The sequence below is a fragment of the Eleutherodactylus coqui genome, chromosome 1 (assembly GCF_035609145.1).
Source record: "Eleutherodactylus coqui strain aEleCoq1 chromosome 1, aEleCoq1.hap1, whole genome shotgun sequence".
Lineage (NCBI taxonomy): Eukaryota > Metazoa > Chordata > Amphibia > Anura > Eleutherodactylidae > Eleutherodactylus > Eleutherodactylus coqui.
This window is the reverse complement of record NC_089837.1, coordinates 383,885,621-383,900,251: the sequence shown is the minus strand read 5'-3', so window position 1 is coordinate 383,900,251 and position 14,631 is coordinate 383,885,621. Positions and strand designations below refer to the sequence as shown.

The 14,631-nt window shown below is 40.2% G+C and overlaps 1 protein-coding gene across 1 annotated transcript in view; it reads left to right on the top strand.

The window, feature by feature from the left end:
• The window catches only part of OCA2 (OCA2 melanosomal transmembrane protein), a 277,343-nt gene that overhangs the window by 195,804 nt on the left and 66,908 nt on the right, over nt 1-14,631 (top strand). Inside the window, exons 16-21 of the mRNA XM_066579296.1 lie at nt 1,941-2,088; nt 2,610-2,667; nt 5,313-5,421; nt 5,716-5,843; nt 6,654-6,713; nt 9,113-9,217. Coding sequence (XP_066435393.1) covers nt 1,941-2,088; nt 2,610-2,667; nt 5,313-5,421; nt 5,716-5,843; nt 6,654-6,713; nt 9,113-9,217 — 608 coding nt within the window. The remainder of the gene's footprint in view (nt 1-1,940; nt 2,089-2,609; nt 2,668-5,312; nt 5,422-5,715; nt 5,844-6,653; nt 6,714-9,112; nt 9,218-14,631) is intronic.

Sequence of the window (14,631 nt, the reverse complement as noted above, 5' to 3'; positions counted from 1 at the left end):
AACATGTGCCTATACCTAGATGTGAATTTGAGCAGCAGCCTCACATTGACAGTGTGCTAATAGTGCATAGTGACACATTGCATGCATATTGACCCAAGTCTAATGTAGATGCTACACTACAAAGACCCTGGTCTGATAAGAGAACTTCAAGTGGGTGCTAGGGTCTATTGTTACATCAGATAAATTTTATAATGACCCAATCTGACACCCCTAGAGAAGCCCTACCTGTTTCTGGATAAGCTGGATATTTCTAAGAACGCCCTATCTGTTCCTATATCAACATTCTCAAGCTCTCACACTCAAACTCAATGTGTTTCGATGTTAACTTAAAAAAACTCTCATCAAGTCAAAGTGATAGACATTAGTATTTCTTTAATCCAACTGTCATGATAACGACAGAGAGGATTGTCAAATCGCCATGTTGTCTGGCAGCAATAATTTGTGCGCTGACAACATGGCAGTTTGGCAATCCTGTCTGTCGCTATCATGACAGTTGGATTACCTGAATATCAATTTTTATTCTCTCTGTTTTTAATCATTATATAATAAAGGAATTATTTTTAGATTCTATTCTTTGAGTAAGCCATATATTGCTAGTGTATGAATGGCATGGATCGCATAAATGATTAATATATTTTATTTTAACCACTGCATAGATAAACAGTGAATAAAACAAGCTGAAAATGAAGCCTCTGGCAATGGCCATGATCGGACTAGCTCTGATTTAAATCCCCGGCTGCTGATAGCTCAGAACTACAGAGCCGTGGACAGAGCCAGAAGTCGCGGCTGAGCCCCGGCAACTGAAGGGAGGTGAGAATTGTTTTTTTTTTTTAATACACTTTTTTAAATGGCTTTTCAGGGAAGGGCTTATGAAGCCCTTCCCTGAAAAGCCATTGACGGGATGCCGGCAGTAGGATTCTCTACCGCAGCTGTCATGTGTGACAGCTGCAGTTGAGAAGTAAAGAATTTCTCTGCTGCATCTGCCACAGATGTGGCAGATGTAGCAGCAGGGAATTCTTTTAACTAGCGGGGGTGAAGGAAACATCTGCCGCATGCAACAGATGTGTTCTTCATGCCCGCGGGGGCCACGGCAGCAGCGGAGAGGTAAGGTTTTTTTTTGTTTTGTTTTTTGCACTAAAATGTTTATTTTTCAGGAAAGGGCTTATATGTAAAGCCCTTCCCTGGAAAAGAATGTAGGGGGCCGGCAACTCCATTGACAACAAACACGCAGCTGTGTTCATGCGTGTTTTTGCTCGTACCTAGGTGTGGACGTATGTACGCACCTAAGTACGCACAAAAACACGCTCGTGTGAACGCACCCTTATAGATTAAAAAAAAGATAGGTCTTAGAAAATGATGATGGAAAGCATTTTTTTTTCAAGAAAAGGTTGTAACTTTTTAAAAGTAGTAAAGTATAAAAAAACTGCATAAATTTGGTATTGCCATAATAACACTGATCCACAGAAAAATGGTCATGTCGTTTTTACCGCACTGTGAATGCTGGAAAAAAGAAAAATCCACAAATGATACAATTGCAGGTTTTTGAATTGCACGCCACCTACACTTTAAAAATAAAATCTTTTCAGTACTTTACAACATGGTACAATAAATAGTACTTTTAATAAAATACAACTTGCCCCGCAAAAAAAACATGTCCTCAAATATCTTTATCGATACAAAAATAAAGCTCTTGGACGGTGGGGGCGAAAAAGCAAAAATGATAATCAGAGAAATGTCTGGTCTTGAAACGTTAGGTTCTTTTTCTTATATGGCTTCTCTTAATGTCTGTACATTTTCCTTTAATCTGAAGTGTCTCTTAGAATCCCATAAATGAGTTTATCTCACAAGCCATGCTTATATTGTTAGAAATAGATTGTTAAACATGAACCTTGGTATCCAGCAAGTTTAATTAAGTTGTATTTGTATATATGTGATTGTAGAAATGAAACATGAAATTCATGTTTGGAAGTTAACTGCACAGAGAATTAATCCTGCTAGTCGTGAAGAGACTGCAGTCAAGTGTCTCTTAATGCAAAAAGTTTTGACATTGGAGAGTTTGCTGAGGAAGAAGCTTAGAACATTTCAAAAGTAGGTTTCTACATATAAGTGATTACTATTATAGAATAAAGATTTCAAATATTGTATAATTCTATTTTCATTGATTTAAATGAGCAAATTTAAAGAACCGTGGGGAGCATTCTAAAGCTGGCCATACACATAAGATAAAAGTCTACCAAAAAAACTGGTTTAGACCATTTTGGGTGACCATTTCATTAACATTGGATGCGGTGGCAAGACATCAGACTTGCATCTGCTGAAAATGTTATCTGTCATGCTGGAGTTTTTTGACTGTTGACTGAAACTGGAGCATAATGGTCTGATCATTCGCCGCTTTGTACCCATTCATTACATTTTTATTAAAATGATGTGCTTGATTTGCCATTTAGTCGGGCATGTTCATACAAATGATGTGACATACAACTGATTGGCCACATTGTAGCTGATTCTAATCCTATGTGTATGGGCAGTGTACTCTTATTGTTCCAGTTACTCTTTAATATGTTATGAATTTTGGAATGATTAATGTATAAACATATATTCCTTTCTAGGCAAATATCACAAGAAGACAAAAACTGGGAAACAAATATTCAAGAACTTCAGAAAAGAGTATGTATCTATGTATTTTGGTTACATTGATTCGTATAATTGCTTATGCTATTCCAGTAATGATAAATGAGCTAATTTGCATGAGATGAAATGAGTTTAAGGAATTTAATGTTTTTTTTAATTTTTCCTCTCGAAAATCTGCTTTATTTTTGTACATGGGTTGGATCTGATATATACCAGCATGGTGAATAGGAATGAGCTACAATATCAGGATAGACTTTGGAGAGACATGCTTCTATATCTGAAGGAAAAAAAAGCAGATAGTTTTTTTAAATTTTATAATGCACTTCAAAAGTTCCGGTAATTTAGTGGAATTTTCAGCAGTACAGCATTGTACTTTATACATTCTATGAAACATCAGTGGAATCCAGCACTTCTGCATAAAAATCCTCATTATTTATATCATTAGAATATAAAATGGTGCAGCATACAGTGTTCTTATTCATTTCAATCCATACAATTGTTGATCACAGCATAAAGAACATTGAGACATACTGTAGTTACTTATTTGAAAGAAAATTAACCAATTAATAAACATGCAAATTTAAAGCCATGTACACCCAGCTGAGTAATCACATCAGAGCAGATAAATCCACATCCCCAAACCTGCATTAGGGTGGCTTCACACGAGCGTGTTTTTGTGCGTGCATTCGCACAAAAACATGCTTCTATCAGAACCAATGCATTCCCTATGGTGTGTGCACATGTTCGTGCTTTACAGGTGTGTGCCTACAAAGATAGGAAATGCGTGCACCACAGGGAATGCAAGCATTGTTTTTAATAGAGCCACAGCTGCTACCGCAACTTTATTGAAGGCAATGGTTTGCCAGCTCCCCTGAATTATTTGTCAGGGAAGGGCTTTACATATAAGCCCTTCCCTGAAAAACAAGAATTTTAGTGTTTAAAAAAAAAAATATATATATATATATATGTATATATATATATATATATATATATATATACTTACCTGTCCGCTGCTGCCGTGTCCCTGTGGGGATGAAGAACACATCCTTCATCCCTGCGAGGAAAAAGAATTCCCTGCTGCACCTGCCACATCTGTGACAGATGCAGCAAAGGAATTCTTCGTCCCTGCTGGGAATAAAGAATTCCGTACCACAGCTGTCACACATGACAGCTGCAGTAGGGGATCCAGCTGCCAGCATTCTGTAATAGTTTTTCAGGGAAGAGCTTTAAATATAAGCCCTTCCCTGAAAAACAAGTAAAAGGGGTGTTAAAAATTAAAAAAAAAACATACTCACCTTCCTGCAGTTGTCAGGGCTCAGCCACGTCCTCTCTGAGCTGTCCCCGGCTCTTCAAAGCAGTTCTTTCAGCAGGCAGGGATTTAGAATCCCCGCCTGCTGAAACAGCTGCTTCTGATTGGCTGAGGTGCTCAGCCAATCACAGACAGCTGCCTCTGATTGGCTGAGCAGCTCATATGCTGCTGAAGGAACTTCATTATAGTGATGGGACTCAAGCTGCTAGACGCGCCATCATGGTCCAAAAAGAAGTTTGCCACTATTGAAATTTTCATTTGATAATCACAAAAGATATTTCATTATTATGAAAAATCTCTTGTCCTTGAACAATCTTTCCATGAAAGAACATTCCCTGAATGTTTACCTTTGCCCAGTGTCATTGAAAGTGTATGGCTTGTTGGAACAACTGTAACAACTAACATGGTTTAAAAGGTGTATGGCTGCATTTGCAAAATGATTGTTCAAAAAATAGTTTTCATTCATTGCTTGTTCAACCACCAACCTACCTCTATATAATCTGTATGTCCACCTTAAAGCTGGCTATACACATTCAACAACTGTTAGGGACCACTGATCTATTATCCGATAACTGCTTTCCCTAGCAGCCCCATACACATGTAAGCTCAGCTTGGGTAGCAAAAGAATCAGGTATTGAAATTCAGCTCCCCAATCGTTTTCTCTATTGAAACCATCTGTTAGGTGAAAGTTGAGCTGCCCCCATATACAGCAAAGAGTTGTCTGACACCCGTTATCAATGGGTTCGGAAGACTTAAGTCTAATGATGAGTATAGGGACCTTAAAGGAGAACAGCAGCCTATCACCACCCATTTTATAATTCAAATTGAGAACTGGAAAATGTATATCCTTTTTCTAGTTGTTCTCTTTGAGTGGAAGGTTAAATCATAGTAGATGTGTTTGAACCACTTAAATGCAATGTATCATCAGAAAACTAACTATTATTTTAATCAGATTTTTATGTTTAAACATTTTTTTACATTTTTGTAGATTTTTCTAATTTTCCATGTCATTATTATATTAAAAAAGAAGAAATGTTGCACTTTCTCACCCTTACCACAGAGCCTTACGATAAACTGACACATAAATGTAATTGAGCTTCAATACAAGATGCCGCCACTACAGAATGTATGTTGCTGTGTTTACCTGCAATGAAAAGGTCCTTTTAAACAGCTGATCAGTGGGATTGCTGGGAGTCAGACCCCCCCTATCTGATATTGATAATGTATCCGAAGGATATCAAGAATGTCCTAGACAACCCCTTTAACTATGCCCAATGTTACGCTATAAAGATGTATAATGTAGTACAGTTTTTGTGCAGCTAAATAATAAACATAAATTAATTTAATGTATCTTTTTTTGTTTGTTAATCAGCATAGGATTACTGACAAGATTCTTCTCATCAAATGCTTGTCTGTCTTGGGATTTGTCATCTTCATGTTCTTTCTTAATTCATTTGTCCCTGCAATCCACCTGGACCTTGGTAAGACTAATGTTCCTTATAAACTACTTTCATAAATGTAATTTTAAAAAGCCATTTCTGAGGTCAAATATTTTTAATGATATAAGGATATATCAACCAACAGGAGAATTCATATGTTTTAAACTATTAACGTACTCTGTTAATTATGTTATGCTATGCAAGATATGCTGTTGGCTTGTTATGTGTTTTGAGCTATTTCCATTCTTACTATGTAATGGTGTCCTCCATCCCAACAAATTCTTTAAATTGAACATGTGTTATATAGCTTTAAATCTATCTTTATCTCCAACACAGGATGGATCGCAATTTTGGGTTCCTTGTGGCTACTTGTTCTTGCGGACATTCAAGATTTTGAAATGATTCTGCATCGAGTGGAATGGGCAACTTTGCTTTTTTTCGCTGCACTTTTTGTCTTAATGGAGGTATGAACTGCAAACTACTGGAGTAACTATAGAGGGTGCAGGGGATGTGGTTACACCCAGGCCCGGGAGCCCTAGGGGGCCTATAAGGCCTTTCTTCTCCATGTAGGGAGCCCAGTACTATAAATAAAGCATTATAGTTGTGGGCCCTGTTATAGGTTTTGCATTGGGGCCCAAGAGCTTCAAGTTACGCCTCTGCTGCAAACCAAAACTGTTTATTCTTTCACACTGTTGCAAAATACCCAGTATTAGAAAAAATATGACGCTGATTTCTATAAAATGAGCATGCTTACACAAATACAACTCCGTAGCATCATATAGAATCCATTACTTTAGGCGGTCTACGCAGTAAACTGGAGATTATATGATCTCAAGTGTCTATTATTTACCTTACCATTGAACAGTTGGTTTGCAACTTGTGCATAGGGCATTGTGGCATTTTGTATTTAATGGGTAAAGATTTGCTTTTGACGATCACAAAATATTCAAATTTTACTCTTATAATTTAAATGGATAAAAAAATGACATGTGGGAAGATGAAAACACATGAACTTTAATTAAAAATTATTTAAGGCTTAATCCTCCTTATGGCATGTGGCAAATACAGCAAAAAATGCCTACAATGTGTTACACGGATGCCATAACATTGTGGCAAAGGGCCAACCTTTTTCATATCAGCTTTCCTTTTCCTCTTAATTATCTTTAATTAAATTATCCTGGCAGCAGACATTATGAAGAAATAAAATATAAATGTGTAGCTGAACTAATTGTTTCTTACATTTTTTTGTCTCCTACTGTATTACTTCGTTTTAGGCCTTGGCTAATCTGCACTTAATAGATTACATAGGGGAGCAGACTGCAGTACTTATAAAGGTGAGCTGATTTACTTCACACCAGAAAACAATATTGTGAATAAGACAGTTGCACTGTTACATCTAATGCAGAGCCTGAAGGGTGGCGCATAATTCTTTTCTTGTATTCTTTGAATCCTTTAGTCTTAAAACAACATATTATCTTCAAAGTATTGTTTCACTTTCAATCTTGTTGCAAACTGCCATATCTAAATATGTATGATGCAACAGCCAATCTCTTCAATGTTTCCTTTTAATTTAGTCTTAAAAAAATAACAAAACTCATTTAAGGGAACATATCAGTGGTTTTGACCTTCTCTCCCAAACTGCTATCACAGCTATGTAGGGGTTAGGATGGGCTTACTGAATGCATTCATGTGTGCATCACTAATGCCGCATACTATAGAAAAAGCACTTTGAATAACTCCTATGCCACATACAGATTCATTTCCAATTGTTCACTGATCTTGGAAGCAGACCCTCCTATTGAGGATCAACTGATGCCTCCTGCATCCTACACTCCATGAACCAGGGACAGTACATGTTACTCTGAAACGCCACAGCATTGACTCGAAAGAGTACACCAAGTCTTAGGAGCGCTCCAGCCTTTTCCTGCCTGCTTTATCTAATGTGACAGCTCTCTCCCTATACACAGAGAGAGTTGTCACTTACCATGATGTGGGTGGAGAGAGGCCGATGCAGAACCACCCCCTGACGTACAGTGCACTTTCAAGTCGAATTTCTAAGTATGTTTATTATGAAATTCTGCAGCATTTCAGAATAACTCATACATGGATATACTGTATGTACCTGTTCCATGCTCATGTTGCACCTGTTCACAGGTTCTTTTTAATACAAGGGCCACTCCTGGCCCCTTCAGTTTGCGTCAGCCACACCGCTAACTCGAGAACTTTCTGCTACAGCTTTGAGTATAGCCAGTCTGGGGCTTCACCAACACAAAGGCTGAGGATTGGTCGCAGCAATCACATGTGTATGCCACATAAATACTCTAGCAGGAAGTCCTCAGGTGTGCAGTGTGGTGCAGGTGGCGCAGACTGCAGAGGCCAGGAGCAGGAGGTTCAATGAAGGTGACTATCTCTATATTTTATTTACTGCACTTTGCCAGTTAAGTTAAAAAAATGTGTCCACCGGACCCAGGACCTGACTGTCGCACAGGGATTTTTCCCAGTGAGTTCAATGGCCAATGCGCCCCTGTATGCAGTACATGAGTTGTTCAAATTACTTTTTCTAAGGTATATTACATTACTGATGGCCCACATGGATTTATTCAAAAAGGTTTCCCTCTACATTATTTAGTGGTTTAGGGGGTCAAACCCGCTGACAGGCTCTCTTTTAATATGGTCTCATTAGTTAATAGTTTCAAACACTCAAAGTCCCATATCTTGCATGATACTATTTATGAATTTTATGTACAAGACACAATATTTGACTGTGCCCCTAATGCATTCCTGATATTATGTGGTGTGCCTGCAGAGATCCTTCTTGGCACATTTATGCCAATTCTCCTATCCAGTTGGTAAGCAGTCAGTATAGTGATTGCATACTTAAGGCCTACTAAGCTATCACTGTTCACTACTGTGCTTTATCCTTAACCTCTTCAAATCTATATAGTCATGAAGGAATAACTTCTATTAGATTTACCAATAAAGCTATATGCTAATAACTACTAAAATTTAGGATTTTCGCTTACGATGTGAAAATAATCCCACTACAGCTATCCCAAAAGTGACAAATGACTTTAAAATTTCCTCATATGCCACACTGTATTTAATTACAGTCGTCTACATTTGTTCCCACTGTTTTAATATGAACTCTGTTGCCACCAAACAGAATGACTTTCAGAAAAAAAAATTGAGACCCTTATATTAGTTTAACCCCTTCCCTCCACAGGACATAAGGGTACGTCCTGGCAGCGGGGTACTTCTCGCAACCGGACGTACCCTTACATCATGTGGATAATGTAAGATTATAAGAGATCTCGTGCTATCCGGCAGCGGAATGCAGCTGGGCGACAGCCGGCACATAGCAGAGCGGAAGGGAAGCTGCCGTAGGAGGTGAGCCGCGAGTCACTGCAGGGACACGGGTCGCATCCCGCGGCGTGAATTCCCGCAGCGAACTCCGACCGGCCGCCTGCTTGAGCCCTAAATATTGGTATTGAATGCTGTAACATGTCTTGGGTACATATTTACTCATATAAAGTATTTACATTTATAAAATTGTTTGAATTCATACATTTTGGTGCACAATTCATTTAGATCAATATTTACGTATACTAATTGGTACACTTAGAAATTACACTAATTTTTCAAGAAACAGCAGATCTTTTGTAAAGTGCCCACAAATTATACTTGTTCTTAAATCATACAATTGAAATCATCTCTCTGATAATTTCTTTAATAGGCAGTTCCTGAAGATGAAAGGCTGGCAATTGCAATCATTTTGGTAGTGTGGGTTTCAGCTTTAGCTTCATCTCTAATTGACAACATCCCTTTCACTGCTGCAATGGTAAGCCGAAGGATATTTGTTTGAAAAAAATGTTTCAAGAATAAAGGTTTCCTATTTCAGGTGTTGCCTAGAAACCAGTAAGTACAAATTCAAAAGTGACATCATAATGCACCTGGCTTAAAAAACACTTTAATTCTGCACACATTTCTGTGTTGAGGTCTAAAATGCAGCCTTACTGGGGATTCAGTTTTAATGAGAAAACGGAACTGCTGAGACCTTATAAGCTCATGCATCTTCGACATTTTGTGACTGTCTCTAAGATAAATCTATATATTTAGGTGCAAATATACCAAAACAGTTGACCAATGTAATCACTGTATATAGCTTTCTGTGATTAAAGAAGTGTCCATCCTGTTTGACAACCATTTTTTTTCAAATAAACTTACAGTTTCAATCAACAGATTAGTTTGAAAGCAGGTACAAGTGATTTATCAAAGAAGTAGTGTTCTTAAAAAGCTTTGTGTTGTTTGCAAATATAACTACCTCTCCAAAATAAACATGTGGTATGCTCCTAGCCGAATATTGCATTGCCCAACAGCCACAGTATTTTCAATTTGTTTGCCTGGCCAATAACCTGCTTCAGGTTAACTAGTTCAGGTCACATGTGTGGGAGCATACCGAGGACAGTGAGCTCCTTAGAATATGAAATGTACCCTTCTCTCTCACTTATTGCTACATTTACCATTTTTTGCCATTTGACTGGAGAGCCTTTTTAATTTTGATTCAACTAATCCAAGATACATATGGACTAAACTGGGATTTAGCCATGCATACTTTGCACATTGACAGGTTAACACTGCTCTATCTTCCTATACTCGTATTGGAAATATTAAATGTATCATCTCTTGTAGATTCTGGTAAACTGCAGAAACCTGCTGTTGTCTAAATGAGTTTGTATATCAAATTATTTTTAATTTGTGCACTGTTAAGAAGTCAGTGTAAATTTCACATCCATCAGGATTTTATTAGGGGAAGACATGGCGTAGCTAAAAGTTTGGACTATTGTCCTTATATCCTTTGGGTTTATATCATGATAAAACATTTCTACCCACTTGCATTTTTTAATGCTGCAATATTGCAGCCTTTTGTTTTTAACACAAATGTCAATGGGACTTTCTAATGTTAAAAAGAATCGCACAACAATCGCAAAGCACAAACTTGTGGTGCATTTCTAACATTAGAAAGTCCCATTGACATTTGTGTTAAAAAAGTCAGCGATATTGCAGCGTTAAAAATAATGCAAGTGGGTAAAAGCCCCTAGGGCATATGGGTATTAGTGTATCTTGACGCCACCAGGTGAAGACAAGACAGACTGCCTAATAACGCCCCCAGAAGCTGATTGGCTGCAGAGAAGGCTCGGCATCAGGTCCTGGGAGCTAAGTAAAATGATCCCGTCCCCTGTGAATCGTGCTGAATGCTCCATCAGTGGAATCCCCGCCTGTGTAATCGCCCCTGCTGTTCTCCCCTCCAGGCTCACCAGGTGTTAAAGCTGCTCTCCGCATCTGGCTCCCCTGGTGTAAATAGTGATTGTATGCAGCCGGATCCTGCCTGTGAATACTGCTGCCCCGCGCAGCATGTGGATTTTCGGCTCCTAAAGTGCCTCCCAGCAGCTGCAGTTTGTTGTCCGCCCGAGTAATCCCTGCTCCGGCAGTTTGCTGTCTGCTGCTGCTCAGTTCCCACATGCTGCTGTTTGTTCCGCTGCACTCCTCACTGCAGCAGTTTCACTCACTGGTTGGTCCACGCTGCAGTTCCATCTGCACCCTCACAGCCGACTTTAGAGCTCCCTCCTTTCCGCAGCGGTACATCCGTTATATCCTGCACACTGACAGCTACATCTCCATGCTACTGGTAGATGTATCACTGCATCCTGTATATTGATTGCTGGCTGCCGTGGATGGTTAGGGTTAGGGATGATGTTTAGCCTTACATTATTACTTTTAAATATTTCCATCTTGTAACATGCAATTATTTACAAGTTATAATGTAAGCCTAAAAGGAACATCTTCTCTAACCCTAACTGTCCACGGCAGCCAGCAATCAATACACACTGTGCTGCTGGGACCTTTCTGACATCCCCCAATAGGGAGCTAGGGGTGTGAGAGGGGTGTTCCCCCTAGCTTACTGGTGGCGGCAAGATACACTAATACCAGGCATATGATCTGCCTATGTACATGGAAGTAGCAAGTGCTGACCGAAATGCTCATTGTCAGTCAGTCAACCGTGGAGATATTATTTGCCTATGTCAAAACATCAAATGCGACTAATTTATTGCAACATATTTGTTCAGGAAATGATAAGTAAATGATGGACTATGGGGCTATCCTTAAACATTTAAGTAATGTTTAGTCCCCTTCTATTTCCTGACTGTTGCTCTGCCCCCTTCCTTTATGACTTAGCCAGACACTCACTGTGAAGATATGGGTAGCGAAGAGAAAGACAGCTGATTGAATGCTTCAGTAAGTGAAGGATTAATATGGTATGTTCCTGGCAAAATGAGGGGTATCTGGTGTCGGCAAGTCAGTGAAGAAGAAGTTAAGTGTGCATCCAGATATGTTATGAAGTGAATGGGATTAGTAGTGATGTCTGGAAAATATGTATGTGGTAATATTTATACTATTTATTAAACTGATAACTTTGTAGTTAACTGTGTTTATATAAGCACTCTCCAGCAGTATTATTCAAGCACATTATAATAATACTTCAGCTTTTCATGGTTTCTTTCACTTGGACACTGTATAATGGTATTATTTAGGCAGTGCATAGTGGTGTATTATGCCTAAGGAGGAATTGAAATATTCATTTTTATAGTTTGAGGCCAAAAAAGCAAAGCATCTCAGCTGCAAAACTTCATTGCAGATTGGTTTGTTTAGTTGAAGATTTTATGACCGTAAAGTTTGACGTTTCTTGTGCTTTGCTTAGCTGCCTAACTGCTTTCAGCAGGCTTATCCTGCACTTGTATTGATTGGTAATCTGTGGGGGAAATTTTCTAACTTGTGAATCTCGCAAAAGTGTGCCTCATAGCTTGTCTGAGCTTCTATAATAAAGTGGGGCAGTTTGTTTCCTTACATCAGATTACCCTACTGGGGATAGAACATCCAAATATAAACTTTGATATTAACTTTTTCATATTATGAACTTTCAGTTCATTGCTGTCTATTGTCCTCCCCAACTGGTTTATTTGTTAAAAATCTTCAAGAACTGCAGAACATACAAGGTAGTTTTAGGTAAGCAATTGTACAGTTCAAGGCACCTTTCTAATTTTAAATAATGTGGCCAATACTTAAACTCTTTTATCCACTCAAGCTTTTTTGTTCAAAATTAACAGTTTCAATAAGAGTTCTTTTTTTCTCTCTTTATTTCCAAGTTCATTTTATGCTGCAGAAAAGGCCACATCTGTCGCAAATGATTTATTAGATAATTACAAATCTATAGCAAACTATAGAAGTTAATGAAATGTCTTAAAGATTTTCTTAAAGAAAGGTCATGGTGCAAACATTACAAAAAGATGTGTTGCTAAAGTACTCATGCAGAAACTGGAAAACACTGATAATTTGTCAAAAGATAACTGTAATGCAGGAAGAGAATAAAATGAATGTAACAAATTATGATTTGGTTTAATTGTGATACATTTCAACTGACTTTGATTTAGGGCAATAGACGATCCTTGCTCTGGTCTTACTTCTGCATTGGAAACTTACGGAAAGAAAGGTAATGAAGGTTATAACAGAGTTCTGTGGTTAAGAATAGACAAAAGGGGAATGTGGCTTCACCGGTGAGAGGATCGGAACTGCTGATGAGAGCTTCATCCTACCCAAATTGCATCTGGCGCTATCTGGGCTCCTGTGGGGTTTCTGAGCTTCCCCACTAGCACCATCATACTCCTGGCACCAGGAGGAAGAAATAGAGGGGCTTCCTGGCCCGAACTGTTGCTGCATAGATTTGCGGTCAACCTGGAGGCCCAGTGAAGCTGGGGGCTAAATTTTCGGTGCGGCTGATCGCAGCTGCTAGTAGCGGAATCCGGGGGCTGCCGGAGGCCAGAATAGGCCCAACCACAATCAGACACAGGTCCCCTGGCCCAGGGGCAGGACGTGCGGCAGGAAAGCCCCACAAGCCAGTGACTAACCTGCGGCTATTTGGCTCCTCTGCACCTCACAAGTACTCCCCATCAGCACTGGAGTCCTCCCTGAGCCACCTGGATCACATAGAGAGGTCTCACAGCCTGCTCACTGCACTTTGAACATTGCAGCCTGGTCGGCCGGAGAAGCCAGGGACTAAATTAGCGGGCAGCCCCATGCAGCTGGATCGCGACACTGCAGGAGGCCTCCTTGCAACGGGCTGCAGAGTCCCTGGAAGCAAAGAAGAAGGTGAGCTCCCTTAAGAAACTGGGATAAGCACCAATATTGGCGGCCTAGGGCTGCCTGGGAAGCAGTCAGGGTGTGAGGAGCCCTGGTAACAGCACCTCCAGGGATCACAGAAGAGAGGGCTCACCACACGAGGCCCCCCTATGTCCCATAAAGCACAATCTTGACCAGCTAGCGGGTGAGAGGCACTTGTCACAGCCCCTCCAGGGATCACAGCAGAGAGGACTCACCACAGAAGACCCCCTATGCCCCATAAAGCATTGGCTGAGACCAATTAGGGGGTGAGAGGCACATGTCACAGCTCCTCCAGGGATCACAGCAGAGAGGGCTCACCACAGGAGGGCCCCCACTTTGCCCCAGAAAGCAGAAGCGAAAACAGTGCAAGAGGCCCGGAAACACACTGCCACCCAAGGCCTGAATAAACCCCAGGAACTCAACTCAGCCCATGAACGTTGAGCTACCTGCTGAGGAAACCCGAATCACCCCCTCCACTGGCTAGGTCTGGGTCAGTGTAGCCCAGAGAAGCGGCAGAACCTTACCCCCTCTCGCATGAAGACACTCATTCTGACAAATCTTGTCCGCCTTCTTCACCTTAGCATCCATTGTACAGATGCCACTGGGAACGAGATGCATATAATGCACAACTAAAACTTCTCGCATCACCATGGGGAACTGCATAAAGCTACAGAACATCCCAAAATGGTGAAACCCAACAGAGACAGAAGCAAAGACCTCCTTGATACACCAAAACCCTCCAAGAGCCAAGCAGATTTAGACAAATACCTAAAGGAAAAGCACGCTTCACCCACTGTGCAAAAGATTAAAGCTTCACACAACAACCTACAGGAGCAGGATCTAGAGGACTCAGATATGGAGTGCACATCAGCCAGCTCAGAACAGGCCAAGGATCAAGATCGTAATTAGAGATGAGCGAACGTGCTCGGCCCCGCCCCTTTTTCGCCCGAATACCGCGATTTTCGAGTACTTCACTACTCGGGTGAAAAGTACTCGGGTGCGCCGGGGGGCGGGGAGAGGCGTGGCGGCGTGGGGGGT